Genomic DNA, 21,651 nt, shown 5'->3' with positions numbered 1-21,651 from the left:
CAGCACCAGATATAACGGCAGCATGTGTTTGGGGACGTTCTTGGGAGATTTCCTGTGCTTTCACTTGGAGGCAGTTATTAGCCGACCCAGGGTGGGCTGGCATTCCGGCCTGCTCTTCCCGGGACTTGCCCAGCCTGCTTCCCAAGAGGGAAATCCCATCTATGAAAAGTTCGCGCAGCTTCTGAGCAACCACACAGATAGGGACAGGGTCGTGCTCTGTTCTTCACACACACATTTGTCTTAGTGGGTTCTGGGGACGCATCTCTGTGACTTTAGTGCCTGTGATGTGGGGAAAAGCGATGTCCACGGCAAATGAGCCTGGGGAAAACTGGGATAGAAAAGCTGTAAGCAGCTTTCTTTGTTGCCAAAGGCTCAGAGGCTTCCACTCCTGGGTGCTTGTGTGTCCCCGGGGAGGGACGTGGAATCCCCCTAGCCCGGCTGAGTCCCTCAGAGCTGTGTGACTGGGACACGTTTGCAGAAATGCTGCTTCATGTAAACTAAACCCAGCACGTAGCTCACGGGACGTCCCTGCCGTGCAGGGCTTAAGAGGCACATTCTACAGATGTGGAAACAATTCAGAGCATTTATGTGACTTGTCCAGGGTCACACGGGAACCAGTCTAGAGAAGGAAATTCTGAGCTTTCTCTGCGTTCAGGCACATATTTTTGTAGCTTTAAAAATGAATACATTTTCACTAAAGACCCTTGTTGATCATCAAGAGTCTGACTAGTATTACTGGGTCAAATGTAATAGAAGGAAAACTTTTTTGGAAGGGTTCCAGGTAACATAATTTTGATTTTTCAAATCTGGTTGTTAAAAAACAATACATGATTTTATTTTTATCAACCAGTTAAAGGTCAGCAAGAGACTTGGGGGTCAGAGGTTATCGGTCATGTGGCGAGGTCAGCAGGAGTCACAGGGACGCTGCCTGGGTTGGTGGCCCTGCCCGAGGGGCCACCTGCCCATCCTGTGGGAAGTCACCTGTCCTTCTGACCTGTCCTGCCCCACCCAGGGCCACCGTGACCCCAATCAATTGAGAAAGAAAAGAGAACAGCTCAACTTGTTCAGTTTAAATTCCTGTACCTTCTCCAAAGACCAGGCCTTCCTCTTTGGGGGGACGACGTCCTTCCTCTTGTCAAATGGTGCCCGTATCTGTGCCGTGTATGAGCATCTCACAGCTCCTGGGGTCCCGGAGGTCAGAGTCTCCCTCCCTACCCTGTGGGTCTGGCCGGACCTGGGTGGGCAGGGGCCCTGGGGCAGGGGTGAGGGAGGCCCCCCCCAGGGATCCCTGGCGCTCTGAGGGGGCAGGTGGAAGTGGGGGGTCACAGAGTTTCTTCATGTGACCCCAGAAAAAGAGACCCTATGACTAAGATTAAAACACCTGCGTGTGGACAGACAGACGGAGAGACAGACAGAGCAAGAATCTCTGGAGTCACAGCGGCTGTTTTATGGGAAGAGCCTTTCACATATTCTTTCTCTGCCTACAGCCCCCTTCTGTCTCTCTGTCTCCTGTCTCTGTCTCTCCCTCCCCCTCCCTCTCCCTCCCCCCAGGCCCTAACCCCAGGGCCTGTGTCCTCCACAAGCCCCTTCAGTGTCAGACCGGCCGCTGCCCACACCTTGGAGCTGGGGCTTCCCGGGGAGAGCTTGGGGTTCACAGCCATAACGCTGCCCTGAAACGAGGAAAGGGTGCCTTTTGGGGGCCTGTGTGTTCTCTCCGTGTCCCCTCTCCCTGGTCTGTCCTTGCACACTCAACGGAGGGGTTTTAAAAAAGAAATATCACACTTAGTAACTGCCCGGCCTGGAGCAGCGTTGCACGTGGACCGCGGTGTGGGGAGGCCGGAGCCCAGGGGCCGGTCGCCAAGGAAACGAACCAGCCGCCTCAAGGCCACGCCTCTCCCCGGGACGCTCCTGTCTCCTCATTAGCTGTTCCCCTGAAGGACTGACTTCCCTCCCGAGGGAAATTCCTGAAACCCAACGGTTGACAAACCCACACGCCCTCGGGAGGTCTGGGCACCAGATAAAAGCCCTGGGCGGCCGCGTGGGGACCACGGGCAGCTCAGGACCGCCCAGCGGCTCTGCTTCCTCCTCGCGGCGGGTGGCCGGTGCTCCTGTCCTCAGCCCCCGGGGAGCCCCAGCCGGAGTTTTCTGGTTTGCTCTCAGCTCTCCCGACGATCTATTTCTGTCTCTCCTTTGGGAAAAACGCGCTTTGCCGATGACTAACCGCGGCCCCGCCGAGATGTTGTCAGCTGTCCCCTGCAGGGCAGGACCACAGCCCAGGTGTACATGAGCCAGCGTGAGGCTGCAGCCTGACCTGCCAGCACCACCTGAGTCCCGTCCCCGTCCCCGCCGGGCGCCGCTGTCCCTGCGCAGGCCCCGGGGATGTGGCCACCGCAGTGACCGCCGGGGCGAGGCCGCCCTGAAACGGCCGAGCCAGGCGTGCGAGGAGCGGGTGCCTCCCGGGTGCGGGCGTGTGTGGAGCCCCTGGATGGAGCTTGGGAGCCGGGCCCCTCATGTCTGTCCTGCTGACTCTGTGCGTCGTGCTCCTGGCCCTGGCGACCCCGGGCCGAGGCGCCGGGCGATGGGAGCCCTGCACGGGTAAGTGGGGGGCACGGGGCGGGGCACGCGCGGGGGCCGGGAGGGGCGCCGGGCGTGCGGTGCCACTTTCTCAGGCCGAGTCCAGGTCACGGTGCTGAGTGGCCATGGGAGCAGCGGCAGCTGGACCAGGAGGAGTGACCGAAGGTTAAAGGGAGCAGCAGGGCGCTCACGAGAGGAATGCCCACAGGGTGGGGACCCCTTGCCAAGGGTTACCCTCCCCCATCGCAGGCCCTTCGCAGGACTTACCTGCTGGGCCTCCGGGAAGGCCTTACACCTGCTGGAGGAATGAGGCCCAGCGGCTGGCGGGTCCCTCGCCCGCCGTGGACAGGGAACCCAGGGCTGCACTTGGCACAGTGCAGGCCCGCCGCTGGGGCCGGGCAGTCCTGTCCCGCGAGAAGCGGGGCACGTGGGGCCGGCCCCAGGCACGCGGACCCCCCTCCAGCAGAGAGCGGAGTCGGAGGGCAGATCCCGCCCCCTCCTCCTTAGAAAGGCCGAGTTGACCTGCCAGTGACCACGACATCATGCCTTTCTGCAGTTTCTACCAAGAGACTTTATTTATCCGACCTAACGCTGACAAACAGAGTAAAGGGGAAACGAGACCCGGGAGCTAGAAGCTGAGCTCCAGGATGGGAGTGAGCCATGGGCGTGCGGGCCTTGCCGAGGGTGCTGGCGCTGAGACGCGTTTGTGCGGGGCCCCCGGTTTATTTGCAAATATCTCATTCTGGGCTCCGGGAATCCTACCAAGTCCCCGCGTGTTATGGCTCTTTGCTCTGATGGCACTTGGTTCCCAATGATGTGACCAGATGGCCCATGATGACCCAAGTTTGGGACGCTGACCTGTGTTCACACCTGGAGGGGGGGGTCCATAAAAATCCCCAGCCCCCCAGGGAACAGCCAGACCGTGCGGGCGGAGGGGGGCAGCCCCCGGGTGTGTGCTGGGAAGGACTACCAGGGCCCCCAAGGTCCCCGCACCTGCTGCGGTCACAGCCTTGGGATGTGTGATGTGCAAGCCACACAGAAGCCAAGCCCACCTGTAGCCCTGAAACACCGCCGCTCCCCACCCAGCTTTGAGCATGGGGGACAGACCCGCACACGGGGCCTGGGGCGCAGCACCCGACCTGCGTCGTCCTGAGCACTGAGTGTCCCCCAGGTGGGGTGAGTCACAGACGTGTATCTTCACGTTCCCTTCAGCACTGGGAACAGAATCAACTTGCATAGTAATAATAAAGGTTATTTATAAAGCCCGCCCCCTCTCCCCTGAAGGTATGTTGCAAATAGTTAAAAGATGACCCAGTTATAAATACCGACAACCAGAGGGAAAAGATAAAAGTCAAGTAAATAATATTGAACTAAATTTGGAACGCTCCCAAGACACTTGATAACGGCTAGTCAGGACTCAAATAGTTAAAGAGGTCACTTTGATCCCATTTGGTTTTGAAACGCACAGGAGGTTACACCGTAGGGTTTGTGCGGGGTTTGGATTTCACTTTCCCTTAGCCCTTGCTCCTGGGTCTGTGGCGCTGCGTGTGAAGTGCCTGGACCTTGGCTGTGACGACCTCGGGTTTTGAAGTCCTGTCTCCCTTCCCCAAGCCCGTCCGAGTCTGTGACCATGAGACAACAGCCCCCCTACAGGAGGTGGTGTGCACAGTTTTGCCGATGAGGAAGTGGAGGTTACATCTCTGCCCCGGGTCTGGTGCAGACCCTCTGATAAAGGCTGGGGCCTGGGGCTGGCCCTTCTGCACAGGGGCATCTGAGGAGGGGTCAAGTCTCAGAGAGCCTCAGCTGACCCTGGCAGGCTGTCAGCACGAAGAGGCTGCAGAGGGCAGGTGGGAGGCGCAGGCTGGGAAACCAGCTGCAGCTGCTGGACCAGCCTCAGGGCAGGAGGGTGAGGAGGGTCTGGAGCAGAGAGGCCGGGGCTCCGGGCACGCAGCGGGTGTTGTGGGGCGGGCTCCCCTGGGGTGACTGTGGCAGGCAGGATCCTGGGGCCTCGCTGACCCCAGAGCCAGCCTGGGTCTTCTGATACTCGGACCCTCCGCTGCTCCAGCAAGCCGGGCCAGCTGCCCGGGGACAGAGGCTGAACCAGGAGTGGAAGACCTTCAGCTCCCACGCAAGTCCACGACTCTGGGGGGCGTGATGTGCGTGGTGCCTGGAAAGTGGCTGGGGTGTCCTGCCAGGGGACAGCTTGGTGGCCTGAATTCTAGACCTGGGCTCTTGGTCAGGGAGTGACCAGCCGCTGTGGCCAAAGAGCCTGCCGTGCACCCCCGACTCAGCCTGTCCCGACCCAGCATTGTCTCCATGTGGGCGGGAGGCCAAGGCGGAGGGGTTCTGTGGAAGCCGTAGCGGGGGCAGCTGGACCCCAAGGCTGGGTCACTGGCGGGGTGCAGGGGGTGGGCGCTCGGAGCAGGGTGACCTGCCGTGGGGTGTCAGAACAGTGTCCTCTGTCACCCCGGGAAGGTCAGAGGCGGCTCCTCACGCAGGGCTCAGGGCCATGCTGAGGCGTGGGCACCTGGCGAACGTAGCACCCTCAGCACCCCGTTCCCTCCTTCACTTGCTCGACGCCCCTGCAAGGAAGGCACTGTGCCCGTACTGTCACACTGCAGCCCGGTCCGTGCGTGGGCAAGGCTCTCGGCAGGAGTGGGGGACCCCGGGGCGGGCGGGTGGTCAGACCTGGGGTCTGGGGTGGGGTGCATCCCTGGAGCTAGAGGCAGTGCCCAGGTAATGAGGGGCACAGATTTGCATGACAAAAGCTAGTTGGGGTGTGAAGGCTGCAGGCGGGTGGCCCAATGAGGGGCATGGGGTTGGGGTGGGGGTAGGAAGCCCTTCTCTTCCCTTGCTGGCGGCTCCCAGGAATTCTTCAACCCTGTCCTTTGGGCTCCGTTAATGGAAACGCTGCAGGAAGGGTAGTGCTGCCCAGGGAGTTGGGGAATCCTGGCCACCTGGCGAGGCCCGCACGCCGGGTCCTGGGGGTCCTGTGTGGGCACGACGCCCCCTTCTGGGCTCACGCAGCCATCAGCAGGGCCGTGAGCAAAGCCGATGAGCAGTTTGCAGTTAGGAAGCTGCTGCTAGATTCCCAGTCAGCTGTCCTTTGTCCACGTGGGTGTGGCTTCCCATCCCACCCTCGGGTGCTGGGGGCCCCCCCGAGGCTGCGTCCGAGCCGTCCCAGCCCCAGGCCAGCGCCCCGTTCAACACCAGCTTCATCTGAGCTCCACACCCCAGGTGGCCCCCGGAGCCGGGCACGGGGGACCACTCTGCGTGGGCCACAGGAAGGAGAGGCCGCCAAGTGGTGGGTCGTGTGGGGACCGAGGCTGAAAGGCCCACCTGGCCTGCTTGACAGTTCTGCAGGGCTGGGGTGTGGCTGGCAACTGGAGACACACTGTCAGCCTGATGCCCATTTCCTTTTAAAGAATTCTCAACTGTTAAACCAGGGCGTTGTTTGTCTGCACAGAAATTAGGAAACTAAGAATATTCATTTTTATAATGCAACCTCATACACTATATGCTGGTTCTTTGGTTTTGATTTTTCAGGGTAAATCATAGATTTCCAGGAGGTCTTTTTCCAGGATAAAATCTAGGAAGCCACCAATGCACGCTTCGGGGTCTGGGCTCTGTTTCCAGCCGGACACCCCCAACTCTCCCTCCCCCCTCCCCCGCAATCCCCCCACCACCGGGTGGATTCTGAGCTCCGGGCTTAGAGGGGACCTCTGCGTCTGTGTGGGGTGGGGATGGGAGGGCACCCACTTATCTCCCCATCTTGAGAGTCTGGGGAGCGACGGGGACGTGGTCCCTGGCTGTCACCCTCGGCGTCCCAAACACACATCTCTGCCTTTAGGAGGGTCCGGGCCGGGGGCTGGGGGCTCCCTGAGCCTCTCGGAGACCCCTCCTCACCCAGCAGCCATGCCCCCACGTGACCCCACCCCCAGCCCCGCGCAGAAAGCCTGAAAGCCGGTTCCTTCCCGTGGGTCTCGGTCCTCCGAGGGCCTGGGGCTCGGGGTGGGGAGCCCTGTGATAGTGGTTCACTTTTCATCCCACCCCCAGGTTGGGGCATGGCGCTTTGGGGACTTTGTGGGGGTCTCCGGCGAATCCACTCTAGTGAGCATCTCTGCCACTGCCAGGGGGTACTTACCCGCCGCTGGGAGGTGCGAGAGGAAAAGGAGGATGCCCACCCCGCCTTCACGGTGACCCCACGGTCGGTTTGCAGGCCGGCGAGCCCCCCCTCCGCCCCTGCTCGGGCCTCGGGTGATGGAAGGGGGAAGGGAGGTGACCCCGAAGGCGGGAGCTGCCCACCTCTGGGCGGAGCGGTGTTGGGGCCACTGCACGGGCCTCGCTGTCGCCCCTGCCGGCCTGGCGGGACCGCGGGGCGCGCGTGGACCGGGTGGTGGGTGTCTTCCTACGCCAGGGGAAGGCAGAGTATGCGCGCGCGCGTGGATATGTGAGTGTGTGCGGGTGCGTGAACACGTGTGAGTATTAGTGTGAGTGCGTGTGCGCGCCCGCTCGCCGCTGGGAAGAAGCCGGAGGACATCCACCCAGGTGGTGAAATTCGGTTGTCTTTCTGGCCCCGCGCGTTTCCGAGGCAGCACGGGTCACCGAGGGAGACGGGAAACTCTTCCAGGCCGCGGGCGCGGCGGCTCGGCAGCTCCACGTGGCGCAGGCGGACGTACGGTGGCTCCGGGCTGGGGCTCTCGGGGTCAGCGTTGTCCGGGCTCGGGTGCCGCCGCATGGGGACGGAGCTCAGGTGGGCGCTCCGGGGACCCCTGTGCTGGGGAACGGCCCTCCCCGGGATGCCTCGCTCCGCGTGTCGCGCGCCTGGGGGTGTCGAGCGCTGAGCTTGGGGCGCCCCAGGGAAGGGTCACCGGTCGTTGGTGACTGGCCGCCGCCGCCGTCCGCGTGCGCTCTGTCCCCGATGCAGCTGGCTCCGTCCAGGGTCGGGGGCTGGAATTCAGTGGCCGTGAACTTGGGCAGGATGCGCTGCACCTCCGTCTTCACAACTAACCAGTGAGGGGTGTGCCGGCTTTGGGCCACACCTGGGACTGTCACCAGCTGAGCCACCGGGATCCTCCTGCCCCGCACAAGTATGCACAAGCGATCTGTCCCCGATCCGCCTGAGGCCCGCCGCTCCTCTTGTAATGCCGTAATAAAAAAGCCCACAGCTCACTACATCATTAAAATTGGTTTTTTGGTTTTGGTAATTGGTAATGATAACGGTCTCCCCCTGAAATCTGGAGTATTATATTTTATGCAGTTAAATTCGTGTTCCTGAGAAGGGGCCTGTGGGTTTCACTAGCTGCAGAGGAGTCAGGGCGTACAGGAAGCTGGGGCTCCACAGTTCACTGGTCTCCGGGATGGGGGGTGCTGCTCTCTCTCTGGGGTGGGGGTGCTGGTGGGGTTGGCCAGAGGGAGGCTGCTAAAGGCATAGAGGAGGCCCTGGTGGGCGGAGCCCCAGTGAATTTTCTGGCCCCTGTAATAGCTGGGGGGATTGATTTCTCACACCTTCTCCTCCATACGAGGGTCCCAGGAGGCAGGGGCAGGGTCCCCTAGAGAGTGGTGGGGAGGGCGGGGACCCAGGGGAGGCTGGCTTCAGGGCTCCCACCTCCCTCCGCAGCCCCAGAATGTAGGAGGAGGGCCGTAGGGTGCTAGGCTGTCTGTACCCATTTCCACCACCCAGTTCTAGTTGCAGGAGGGCCCCACTTCCACTGACAGATTCCCTGAGGACCCCCTTTTTTGGGGATAGTGGCACTGGAAAAGCCAGCCAGGGAGTCTGGACCCGGTTCTCCAGGGGAGACCACCGGAGGGTCAGGTGATCTCTCAGACCTGCTCTAAGGGGGCATTCACTGTTGACCCCCCTCCTCTGGGGGAACGTCTTGCTGGATTTCATGGCCTCCTGGGAGGGAGGGAGGTGTCACGTCAATAGCAGGGTAGGGTTAAGAGCTAGAGGTGGTACTGCGGGGGGGGGAAGGGGAGGGAATGCTGGTTAGGAATGAGGGCTGGCCGTGGGAAGCTTGGGGCTCTGGGAAACATGGGGGCCCCATCCAGACTGGCCCCAAGGGTCACCCTCAGGCAGCAAGCCTAGGCCTCAGGCCCCAGCGTGTGGGCCCTGGAAGTCACCCGCCTGCTGGCCTCTTCCCCTTGACCTCTGCCCCACCCAGCCGGGAGCCGGGGGTTGGGGAGGGGGCGTTGTCACTAGTCTATGTGGCACAGACAAGGCAGGTTGGGACATTTGAAGATTGAATAAAGCGCACAGTTCAAGGGGTGTGGAGGGACAGGTGCAGCTGGTGGTCAGCAGGAATGCTCCACTTCAGCTGTGGCCCAGGAGGCCAGAAGCAGCGGGGCCCTGCCTCCTGCGTGCCCTCAGACTGACCAGGGAGAGCCAGGCCGGGGGCAAGGGTGCCGTCTCGCCAAGGGGCCCGCTGGCCAGGTGGTGTTGGCCACCACAATCTCGGACACACAGCACAGCCACCCAGAGCTGCTCAGAGATACATACGCAGGAGTCGAGGGCCCTGGGGCCGACTGGGTGGGCCTCAGAGCTCAACACCCTTGGAAATGCTCCCAGGACATGGCTTGGCTCCAAGGCTGCTGAGGCCAGAGTTACTTATGTCAGCCCCAAGGGCCGGAAGCGATGAAACATACAACCAGCTGGGAAGGAGGACCACCTGGGGGGAGGATGGAGAGTTTATTCACTCAGCTCAAGACCCCTGTGAGGGGAGGGGAGGGCACACCGCAGCAGGAGGGGCAGAGACGGAGCAGGGTAAGGCCCCAAAAGACTAGGGGGGAGAGCGGTGTCCATGGTTTTCAGGACAAACCTGGGGACCCGCAATAATAGGGAGGGTTGTCTCAGGTTCATCTGGGCCTGATCTGGAGGCTACAAATGGGCTAAGCCCTGTTTGTTGGGGTCTTAGGTCAGCGCACATTCACGTAGAGGTGTAGACCACAGCTCGTGCCGGGTTAAATCCTGAGGGTGGCTGGTGGCTGGCAATGGCAGAGGTGGGGGTGGCCCATAGCACCTGGCTGGCCCTGAGGGGACGTGCCGGTCAGCTGCGGGACGTGCCCGAGGCGGGGACGCAGCAGGCGGGAGCACGCGGGGCGGCAGAGCAGGGACACGGAGGAGGAGGGTCTGTGGCAGGACGAGGGGCAGGGGGTGGGCTGGCAGCACGAGGGGGCTGAGCAGGGGGCAGCCTCACAGCACACGGGCTCGCAGCACACAGGTGTGCAGCAGACGGGCTTGCAGCAGACGGGCTTGCAGCAGACGGGCATGCAGCAGACGGGCATGCAGCAGGCCTGCTGGCAGGGGGGGCAGGTGCAGCAGGGGGGCTGGCAGCTAGACTGTTGGCAGCACAAGGCCGTGCAGGGGCTGGTGCAGGCTGGTTGGCAGCAGGGGTTGGACACGCAGCTCACTGGCGCGCAGACAAGGGTCAGGCAGGGGGCCGGGGCGCAGCCGCTGGGGGCGCGGCAGGGGGCTCGCAGCAGCTCTCTGGACAGTCGTCCACCTGCCAGCAGGAGCCGGTGCAGGAACCGGGCAGGCAGAGCCGCTGCCGTAGCTCAGGGCGCTGGAGCAGACGGACAGGGTGGACGCGGCTGTGGTGGGGCAGGGGGGCTGGAAGAGGGTGTGAGTGTGTGTGAGTGTGTGTGTGATGTGCTCGGCTGTCGGCTTCACCCCCTCCTGGGTGTGTGTGTTGTCCTGGGGAGGCTCCACACCCTCCCTTCCCGGTTGCTGTTGAGAGCAGGTCCGCAGAAAAAGCGGCAGCTGCTGTTGTTCCAGGAGTCATTGCTCAGCTCACAACACTCTTGAAATTGGCTTGGGACGTCTTTACTCGTTTTTGTCCTAGAAAGAAACCCCAGGGTGGAGTGTAAGTCACCTTGTCATGTTAGGCGGTGTTGCAGGCCGGGGCCGGTGTCTGTGGGCACTGGGTCCTGGCCCCTGGTCAGGGTGAGCGCTGCTGGGGTCGCCCAGCCGGCTGAGGGAGGTCATGTGCCTCCGTGTTGGAAGGTTAGAGAGGAGGTGTGTTTGGGTTCTAAATAAAGATAACGTGAGTCATGCTTTGTAGGCAGCCCTGGATCAGCGTCCAAGGCAGCGGTAACAGCACAGCAGCTGGGTCGGCTCACACCACAGAAATGTGTCTCATAGTCTGGACATCGGACGTCTGAGGCCAAGGTGCTGGAAGGGCTGTTTCCTTCCAAGGCTGTCGGGGAGAGTGTGCCCCAGGCTGTCTCCTAGCTTTGGGGGCTTTTCTGGCAATTCTTGGGGTTTCTTGGCTTGTAGAAGCATCACCCTGATCTCTGCCTTCACCTTCACAGGGCTTTTTCCGTGTGTGCCTGTCTGCGTCCAAATTTCCCCCTTTCATAGGGACACCAATCAGGTTGGATTAGGGGCCCCCAAAGACCTCACTTTATCTTGATTGTATCTGCAAAGACCCTATTTCCAAATATGGTCAGATTCACGGGTGCTGGGGGCTGAGGCCACAGCATCCTGTTGCGACACAATTCAGGCCCTCCTAAGTGCTGTCCCCGCTCTGAGGCTGACACATGGCCAGAGTCTGGGATGGAAGGAAAGGCTGAGCAGGTGTCCTTTCTTCTTTCTCAGGGACAGTAGTGAAGGGTGGGGGGCAGGCAGCAGGTGGCCTGACAGGTTTGGAGCACAACCACAATTTCTGCCGGTCCAGGCATGGTTTGAGCTCATGGGTTGCTTTTTTTTTTTAGTTTATTTTATGGAATAATCATAAAAGGAGCACAGAGAATTCACGTATGCCCGTCTCCCAGGTTTCTCTAGTGATAACGCTGCACAGAACTGTAGATCAATTACCAAGTCTTGGAAACCAGCGTTGGGACGTTACTCTTCACTAAGGACAGACTTTTCGGATTCACCAGGTTCCCAGGAGTGTCCTCCCTCTGTTTAGGACCCCACGGGGCATTCATCAGGTCTCCTTAGTTGGCTCTAGTCTGGGACAATCGCTCACAGTTTCCTTGTCCTTTGTGACTTGACACTTTGGAAGAGCGGTGATCAGGTGTGTTGTGGGCTGTCCCTCAAGCTAGGTTTGTCTGACATTTTCTTACGATTGGACTTGGACTGTTCCCTTTAGGGGAAGAATCCACAGAAGTAATGTGTCCAGTGAAGCAGGGGTTCCTTGGTGTTGTTATGTCTCATCACTGAAGATGTGACTATTTCTCCCTTTGTAATTAATAAATATCTGGGGGAGATTCTTTGAGACTTCGCAGATTTCCTCCTTCTGCTGAAACATTTGCCCTGTGGTTTCAGCACCCCTCTGGGGATCATGCCTACAGCATGATGACTATGGTGTGCTAATGGGATTTTCTACTTCTATGGCCCACCTCCAATTATTAATTAAAATTCTTCTCTAAGGAAGAGTTGTTCCCCCCCCAATATGTTTATTTGTCCTGTTATGGACTAAAGAACGTTAATTTTATTGTGTTCTACTACAATATTATCATTATTTTCTTGTTCAAATTGCTTCTGCTTTGGGACAATGACCCATCTTTGACATTTTTTTTTTTTGGTGGTACACAGGCCTCGCACTGCTGCGGCCTCTCCCGTTGTGGAGTACAGGCTCCGGACGCACAGGCTCAGCGGCCATGGCTCACGGGCCCAGCCGCTCCGCGGCATGTGGGATCTTCCCAGACCGGGGCACGAACCCGTGTCCCCTGCATCGGCAGGTGGACTCTCAACCACTGCGCCACCAGGGAAGCCCATTTTTGACGTTTTGACCACTGGAGCTCTTTCATTTGGCTCTTGGGCCCTTCTTGCATCCCTGGAATCAACCACTTCTCCAAGGAGCCCTGGTCCCTTGTAGTGGATGGTGGCATTTAGAAACCAAGGCCTGGAGCTAGGTGTCCTCTCTGCCGCTGGGTGTCACTTCCCCCATGCCCTCTGGCGGAGAGAGCAAGGAGGTGCATGTATGTCAACTAACACATGCCTGAACTTAGGGGGAACGCCTTCAGTCTTCCACCGTTAAGGACCATGTTAGCTGTAGTTTTTTGTAGATTAGCTTTCTCAAGCTAAAAGCTCTCTTATGTTGCTGAGAGATTTTATCATGAATGGATGTTGGGTTTCATGAAGTGCTTTTTATGCATCTGTTTAGATGATCATATTGTTTTCTTTGTAAGTCGGTTAACATGGTGAATTCCATTAACTGATTTTTAAAAACGTTTTATTATGAAATAGTTATAGATTCACGGGAAATTGGGAAACTAATATAGAGAGGTGCTGTGTACCCACACTGATTGATATTTGAATACTGAAGCAGTCTTGAGTTGCTAGATAAACCCCACTTGGTTGTGCTTTATTGTCTTCCTGGCATGTTGCTGGATTTGATGAGCTAATATCTTGTTCAGGACTTTCATGTCCGTATTCATGAGGATGTTGGTCTGTAGTTCTCTTTCACTGTAACATCTTTGGCTTTGATAACACGGTTTTCAGCACAGGAGTTGGCAAGCTCCTTTTCCATTTTCTACAAGAGATGGTGTAGGGTTGGCATTTTGTCTTCTTCAAATACTTAGTAGGAATTTCTAAGAAACTGGAGTTTTCCTAATAGACATAGGAAATTCCAGTTATTTGTTTCTTCTTTAATGAGTTTTGGTAGTTTTGTTACTGAATCAAACTTGGGTCCGCTTGCCCATGCACAGTAAAGCCAACCTACTGATGCCGGATTGTGGTGAAGGAAAGCGCAGCGTTTACTGCAAGCGCCAAGCAAGGAGTACAGGTGGCTAATGCTCAAGAGACCTGAGCTCCCCAAAGGCTTTCAGGAAAGGTTTCTAAAGACAGGGTGAGGGAAGGAGTTGTGGTATGCGATCATCTTGTGATTGGTTGGTGGCGAGGTAATGAGGAATCAATATCATCAGCCTACTGGTTCCAACCAGTCTGGGGTCTACATGCTTGGGTCAGCACGCAGTTAACTTCCTCCACCTGGTGGGGTTTTAGTATCTGTGAAACAACTCAGTGGTGTGACTCAGGATATTATCTATAGCCCTTGAGGAGGAACTATAGTTCTTTGACTTTGTTTAATGACTAAACTATTATTATTTTGTCTTGCTTGACTGTCTTCCTTTGTTTCTGCATTTTCTCACTTCTCTGATTAAATTTATTCTTTGGAACTCAGGGAAGGCCTAGGAGGCTAAAGTTTTTCTACCAACAAGAGGCAGGTGGAGGACATGGGGGCGCTCTGTCCCGGGAAGGCCCCACAGGGTCCTGCTTGGTTACAGTTTGTGCCTGTCAAGGAGTTGGTCCATTTCATCTAAGGTTTTGAATATATAGGTCTAATGTTGTTTGTAGAGTCTCCTCATTATCCTTTTAATTTCTTTTTTAAAAATTTATTTTATTGAAGTATAGTTGATTTACAATGTTGTGTTAATTTCTGCTGTTCAGCACAGTGATTCAGTTATACACATATACATACATTCTTTTTCATATTCTTTTCCATTATGATTCATCACAGGATATTGAGTATAGTTCCCTGTGCTGTACAGTAGGACCTTGTTGTTTATCCATCCTGTATATAACAGTTTGCATCTGCTAATCCCAAACTCCCAGCCCATCCCTACCCTGCCCACCCCCCTTTGGCATGGCAACCACAAGTCTGTTCTCTATGTCCCTGAGTCTATTTCTGCTTCCTTTTAATTTTTGAAAAATGTTTAGTGATATCTCATTTTTTGTTCTTGACACTGACACGTTGTCTCTTCTTGTTTTTCCCTGTCAGTCTGGCCAGAAGTTTATCAATTTTATTGATCTTCTTGAAGAACCAGCTTTGGTTTCAATGAATTTTTCTTTTGTTTCAATCACATTGATTTCGGCCCTTCTACTGCCTTCTCCTCACTGGGGGTTCCACTTGCTCTTCTTGTTCAAGTTTCTTCAGTGGAAGCCTCGATGGTCGGTTTGGTGCCTCTTTTCTTTTCTCATGGAAGCACTTAGGACCACACACCTTCCTCTTCTTCAGCTGCACCCACACATCCGTTCTGTGCGGACCATCCTGGTCTATAATCTGAGGCTTTGAATGAGTTGATCTCCACGGCCCCTTTCACTCTGATTCCATAATTGCTGGATTCATACACAAGTTTTAAGGGTAGTAGAATCAGGGGGACTCACGCGCTACAGGATTTGGGGGCAGCTGAGCCTCTGGGTGCTGAGTGTTTGGACTTCCACTTTCTGCAGCCCGAGGCCACCACAACCGGATTCATTGCTGTCCACGTTTTCACTTGCCTGGAGGACGTGCGATAAGGGAACACGGAAAGCTGGCTGGATCAAAGAATGATCGCGCCCAGCAGGAGTGAGCATTGTTTTTAATTAATTTTTTTTTTTTTTTTTTTTTTTTTTTTTTGCGGTACGCGGGCCTCTCACTGCTGTGCCCTCTCCTGTTGCGGAGCACAGGCTCCGGACGCGCAGGCTCAGCGGCCATGGCTCACGGGCCCAGCCGCTCCGCGGCATGTGGGATCTTCCCAGACCGGGGCACGAACCCGTGTCCCCTGCATCGGCAAGTGGACTCTGAACCACTGCGCCACCAGGGAAGCCCGTGAGCATTGCTTTTATTGCAAAGGTCTCTGAAGTTGGGGCTGCCCGTTCATCCTCACCTTGCCCACCTCGGCTCCTGGCAGGAGAAGACGGGGAGGAGGCTCTTCAGATCAGTGGAGATGCCTCTGTGGGCGGGACCCTGCGGGCAGATGAGCATCCCGTCCAAACCCCCTCGTCCCCGTGCCAGCCCTGACGCCTGTGTGGCGCACGTGCTATCTTCGCCTCCTGAAGGTCCACGTGCCTGGTGAGGCCATGCGGTTGCTGGACCCAGTGGAGAACATTTGAGGAAGATTCGGGTTTGGAGCTGGCAAGCTTGGGCCGGGAGATGGACTGGTTCTGCTCCGCGTGCGGACTTCTCTGCGTCAGCTGACTAAGGCATCCGGACGCCCTGTTGCCTGTTTATGTGAAGTGAATTCACGTCGGCTGCTTACCAGCCGCGTGGATCTTACTCAGGAGACCTACTTGGCAGCTCTGGCAGCTGCCCTCTTGCAGGCAGACACAGATGCTCTCACAAATTCAGGGGGGAAGTTAAAAACTGACCCACAAAGTGGCCCGACGCAGGGCTGACTGCACCATGAGGGCTGGGCAGTCCCTCTCCCAGTCCCTGTGAGGCAGTCCCATTCTGGGAGCAGCTCCTGCCTGCCTGGCAGTATTCCCACCCCCTCCCACAGCCCCCCAAGAAAGGGGGGACCAGCCTCCGAGAGGTCAGCACAGAGGCTGCCGTGGGAAACAGCGGGTTTTGGAGAGCTGGGTGCCAAGGCCGCGGTTGTCGCTCTACACTCTGCTTGGCCCCCTGGACAACATCAGGCATTCCCTGGGGCTCACACAGACTTTGGAGGATGATTGAGGGAGGGGACATGTGTGGATTTGAAAGCGTGGATATGTGTGCAGCCCGAGCTGGCCCAGGAGGCTCTGTTACGTCTACTGCTCATTGCTGGTGTCCTGCTCTTTCGATGCCTCCCCTGTAGCTTCCAGGGCCTGGTCACTATGTGGCCTTTGGCTTTCTAGGCTCCGGATATCCCAGGGACATCCCACGCTCCAACCTAGAGCCCAGGTCCCGCTCGAAGCCCAGCAGCCCTGCCTTACTCCGCATTCCTTGACGTCCTTTAAAACAAGTGAAGAAAAGCAGATTTAAACACACAACAGGGACGGGCCATTTGCCCCTTTGTGCTCCATCTTTTTTTTTTAATTGGAGTATAGTTGATTTACAATGTGTTAATTACTGCGGTACAGCAAAGTGAGTCGGTTTTATATATATATATATATATATATATATATATATATATATATATATATATATATTGTTCTTCATATTCTTTTCCATTACAGTTTATCACAGGATATAGAATATAGTTCCCTGTGCTGTACAGTAGGCCCTTGGTGTTTATCCATCCTATATATACTAGTTTGCATCTGCTGACCCCAAACTGCCAATCCCTCCCTCCCCCACCCCCTCCCCCTTGGCAACCACAAGTCTGTTCTCTATGTCTGAGTCTGTTTCTGTTTTGTAGATAAGTTCATTTGTGTCATATTTTAGATTCCACATATAAGTGGTATCATAGGATATTTGTCTTTCTCTGTGTGAGTTACTTCACTTAGTATAATAATCTCTAGGTCCATCCATGTTGCTGGCATTATTTCATTCTTTTTTATGGCCGAGTAGTATTCCATTGTGTATATTTTTTTGTACCACAGCTTTTTTATCCATTCACCTAAATGTCGATGGACATTTAGGTTGCTTCTGTGCTCCATCTTTATATTTTTTCCTGTTTCCTTTTTTAACCAGTGTAATAGGAGAAAAGTGATACCTTGTCACTGTTTAATTTACATTGACTGTATTGACTTAGCTTTCATCATATTTGAGTTGTTTCATTCTTAGGTTGCCTGCCTTTGGGGTAAGGATTGTTCTTCTGTTTTCCTTGCTGGTGTCCTGGGTGCCTTGTTCCTTCTGTGTGTTCACCCCTTGTCAGTTTTAAGAACGGCAAACCCCTTTCCTGCTCTGTCCTGTGACACGGCCCATGGTGACCTTTATCGAATGGAAATCCTTGTTTTGATGGGAGCAGATGGACCAGCTTCTTTCTGATGGTTTGCGTCTAGTGTTGAGAAATCTTCCTTAACCCCAGGTCACAAAGAGAGGCCCCAACTTCTCCCTCTGACGTGGAAGTCTCACTTTCCACCCCACCTGGAGTTGATGACCTGTGTCCTGTTCAGGGAGAAATCGGGTCTGGCTTATCTCCCCACCGAAGCCCAGCTTTCCCACCACCACCCACTGATCGGTCCTCCCTCCACGGATCTGCGTGGAGCCCGGACCATGTGTCATCCCTGCTTGTGTGGGTCTCTGAGCTCTTGGACCTCCCCATCACTGGTCCGTCTGCTTCTTCTTGGGCCCAAACTGGACTGTTCTGTCACTGTGGCCATGTCCTCGGTCCCACTGTCCCACAGGGCAGACCTAATAGTGGCCTCACCTAAATTCTTGGAAATGAATTGCTCCTGGTCCCCGGGCACCCAATGAACTCAACGAAATCCACAGAGTAAAGAGGATCTTATTGGCCATCTCGTTTCCCTCCTCCCCATCCCCAGTGGAGGGGCCCATCTCAGAGACTTTCTGAAGCTGGCTGGGTGTCCACCTGGCTGCAGGCCTGTGGCTCATACCTGTGCATCCAGCATAAGGCAGTTGCCCGTCCACCAAATAACCTCGGTCTTCACGGCCCCAGCACGGGGGGCCTCCCCAGGGAACTTTTCTGGGACACAAGGAGCCTGGCTTCTGGCCAGAACTGCTTTGAGAGATCCCGCAGGCCAACCACAGGCCTCACAAGAACGCTGCCCACTCCCCCCAGACTTGGGGCACAGCCAGGGCACTTCTGTCCTGGGGGGAGCTGGCCTCGCCGGCCACGGCCATGGCCACAGCCACACTCACACGCACATCTGCACTCCCGGCCTCCTTTCGGGCCTCCTGTGAAGACACTTTCCCCACTCTGGCCCGCGCCCCAGTGCTTTCCCACTCGTGGCCCTTCCTCCCGCTCCCTCCCTGGCCCCAGGGCTCATCAGACTGCAGGTGGCTTTTGTCCTGGGCTCCCTGGCGCGCCCTTTGGTGCCCTTCCGGGGGGTGGGGGGTCTTGCCGACACTGTCGCAGTACAGGGTTAAAGTCTTCACTCTCCTTCCGCTTTGCCTGTTGCTGTGATCGGCTCCTCCGACACCTGGCGGCTCAGTTCTTTCTCCAGCTCAGCTGAGCCCCTGACACAGACAGTCGCCACCCTCCCATTTTACAGATGAGTAAACTGAGGCTCGGAGAGGTGCAGCGAGTCAGTCGTGGGCCAGATCTTACGATGCTGAGGTCTAGGTCAGGACTCTACTGGTAGCCAGCTTTGAGTTCATCTCTCTGTGGCCGCCACAGTCTCTCTGCTAAATTATAAGCACCACAGGGCAACAACTATTTATTTTGGAAACTGGCATTTCAAGAAGCCTTTGTGGAACAGACGAAGACCATGCAAATGAGGGCAAGCCCAGCTGTTTATCCCGCTGGCTCTGGCAGGGGCCCACCAGCGTCACCTGGGTTTGTCAGGGGTTTAGGCGGGCACAGCTTAGAGTGGAAAAAGGAAGGCCCGGGTGTGGCCTGATGGAGGCTGTCGGCGAGGGAAGCTGGGGGTGGACCAGCAGCTGCGCCCCATGTGCCTGGTTAGGGAGCAGGTCTGGTTTTCTCTGTCGGGTCCTGAACTGGACGTGGGGACAAAAGTGGGAAGCTGGTGGTCACCGGCCACATTCTGGCCGTTCTGGGCAGCAGCTGCCGAGGTTGTAGGTCAGGCTTCTGTGGCCAGGCGTCTACGGCTCGGCCATTGTCTGTCTGTCTGTCCAGCCTGTCAGCATGAATCCAGCAGGTGCCAGTGTACATGTCCCATCGGTTAGCTTGCTGGACTCTTATCAATTAGGCATCTGGACGTCCTGAGGTGGCACTGACCTCTGTGAGCTCGGTCACTCATCCCTGCAGCCAGCGGGACTTTCCCAGGAAGGCACAAACGCACTGTCTCTGTTAACCCGGAGAACCCTGGGCAGGTGTGTGGGCGTGTGGACCAGGCACAGGTGCAGAGAGCCCGTGTGGATGAGTACCTGCTGGGCCACAGGCCGCTCAGGCCTGCGTGGGCTCTGGGGGGCGGTGGGGGGGACCAGGAAGAGGCTGTTTCAGTTAAACAGTGGAGGGAGAGACTCGCACTGAGATTAGCCGAGTTCGGGTCCCCCCAGTTGCCGGTGCCTGGGGCTTGGCCGGGCTGGGGCATGTCCTGGAAGCCGAGCGGCCTGCCTGGCGGAGGGCCCACGTTTCCTGAAGGAGGGGCCGGACGCTGGTGGGGCCACTGCCAGACAGGGCCCACGTACCCTGTGTATCTCAGTTTGTGGGTGAATTCAGGTTGCACAGTGTTTACTTAGAGCCCCGTGCTCCCCAGGGACCCCAGCCAGGCACATCCACACAGGATGTGGAATCTGACCCCCAGCCTGGGCAGCCCGAGGCTGGGGTCAGGGTCCGTCCCCCAGAACACGGACTCCCCTCTGCCCCTGAGATGCCAGACTCCTCCCTGGCGTCTCTCTGGGACCCCGTCCCCGACACACACAGCGGCCTTGGGGTGACCGCCGCCCTTGACGCTGGAGTACGTCGGAGCGCCGAGCTGCGGGCGTCTTCGTTTACACACACGTGCTTTCCCAGGCACGATGCTCCTTCTTCCCAGGCTATTTCTCACTTCCAGTGACGTAAATGACAACAGTGCCCTGCCCTCCCATCACAGAGCAGCTGCCGTCCCTCCCTCACCACATCCCCCAGAGGGCCTCGCACGCCCGTCCTCCCAGACGCTGCTCAGGCCGCCACATCCCTCGGTCTCGCTGTCCCCCCCCCGGGCTGGCATGAGCCTTGGGCCGGAGTCCAGGTGTGCACGCGGCCGGGCCGCCCCCTGCCATCCAGCCTGCCCTGGGTCCCCTCACCCTCGGGCATGTCCACACTCCGTGGGTGCCTCCGGGCACATGAGGATGCCCCTCTCCAGGAGGACGTCTGCGTCCCTGGCTGTGCCCCGGCTTGATGGCCCCAAACTCTGTACCATGTTGAGCACTGGGGCGGGGCAGCGAGTGTGCTCTGGTTTTAGGAGCCCAGCTCCTTGCTTGCACAGCCCCTCCTCTCTCCCGTGTTAGGAAGAATTCCCCGTGTCCTGGATGCAAATCCTCGGTCCTCTCGCCCTCGCCCTCCCAGGGCTGCTCTGGTTCCTCTAATCGCTGACCTTTCCTTCCGTGTTTCACGCTCCCACTTGGAGCTGCTTTCTCCTCCTCTCTTCTCTGAGCGCGGTACCTTTCCTCTGAACTGGTTCGGAGAGACCGCTTGTTTCCTGAATTCCCTTGACTTAATGGAGAAAAGGAGCTCCTGTCTTCCGCTCCGTCTGCCCCCGTTTGTGACGCCCCCTGCTCCCCCCGCGCTCTCCCCTCAGTGCTGCGCTGGTTGCCCTCTGGCCGCTGTGAGTCCCTGGACGGGGGAAGGGCCAGGTCCGAGCGCGGGGGCAGCGCAGAGGGGGCGTCCTCTGCTCTCATGGCCGCAGCCCCGCTGCTTTGCTGACCGATCCCCGTGGTGCACTGACCGCTGGCTCCAGGGCCAGCACCCCTGTGTCAGGCTCAGACCCCTCAGCAGGACCGCCAGACCCCGAGGGAGACGGCTCTGGGGAACGGCTGTTTCATTCGCACGTGCCTGTCATTTGTCCCAGGCCACGGCCTGACACATGGTGGCCGAGTCTGGAAGGGTCCAAGGGGCAGCCCTGGGCCTGCTCCGAGCCAGCACCTCCCTTCCGCCGCGGGGCCGGGCGGGCCGTCTGGAGCCCCACCCCCAGTCGCAGGTCTCTCTGCGCGCCCCGCTCTCCTTTCCTGTCCTCTGGGCTCAGGTGAGTTTTGTTTCTGATGACCTTGAACTGCAGAGCAGGAGCCTGTCTGCTCCTCTGCGACGTGTGGGGAAGGCAGTGCCCAGGCCAGGGCGGCGTCCAGGTCCTGTCGGCCCTGCCCTCCGACGGCACCACCGGGACCGTGTCACAGACGTCTCTGCTGGGGGCTCGGGGATGCCGCGCCTGCCTTGTCTCAGGCCCTGGAGGCTTCCCGTGTGCAAGCCTGTCTCCCAGGGACCATGGGCTCCCCAGGGCCGGGTGGGGGCTTCCTCGTGCCCCAGCACACCCAGCATAGCGCCTGGTGGTTAACTTGAAAATGGCAGCAAAACCCAGGGGGACGGGGTGGAAGTGTGGGAAGGAGAGGTCACGGTAGACCCAGGTGGGTCGTGAACCCTTGGTGCCTCCGCTAGCTCACTGGATAGACGGGTGTCGACTGAAAAAAAATGCACAACCTAAAAGCTGAGAGTTATGGTTTATTCAGCGGACAAAACTGAGGACTTAACCAGGACACAGCATCTCAGATGGCTCTGAGGGACGGCTCCGAGGTCAGGGCGGAGCCAGGATACAGAGGAGTTTTGTAAAAAAACCAGGTAGTCAGATCATCAAAAGAATGCTGTTAATTAAAGAAAACCAGACATCTCAAG

At 57.5% G+C, this 21,651-nt stretch overlaps 1 protein-coding gene across 1 annotated transcript in view; it reads left to right on the top strand.

Annotated features, from left to right (window-relative positions):
- Positions 1-2,510: 2,510 nt before the first annotated feature.
- TSPEAR (thrombospondin type laminin G domain and EAR repeats) overlaps positions 2,511-21,651 on the top strand; it is a gene marked incomplete at both ends in the record, with an annotated part of 61,422 nt that continues 42,281 nt past the window's right edge. Inside the window, one exon of the mRNA XM_082625930.1 lies at positions 2,511-2,595. Coding sequence (XP_082482056.1) covers positions 2,511-2,595 — 85 coding nt within the window. The remainder of the gene's footprint in view (positions 2,596-21,651) is intronic.

Source organism: Mesoplodon mirus (genome assembly GCF_964341445.2).
Source record: "Mesoplodon mirus genome assembly, chromosome: 6".
NCBI classification, from domain to species: Eukaryota; Metazoa; Chordata; class Mammalia; order Artiodactyla; family Ziphiidae; genus Mesoplodon; species Mesoplodon mirus.
Note: the sequence above shows the minus strand (reverse complement) of the source record. Positions and strands in the feature narration are given on the sequence as shown.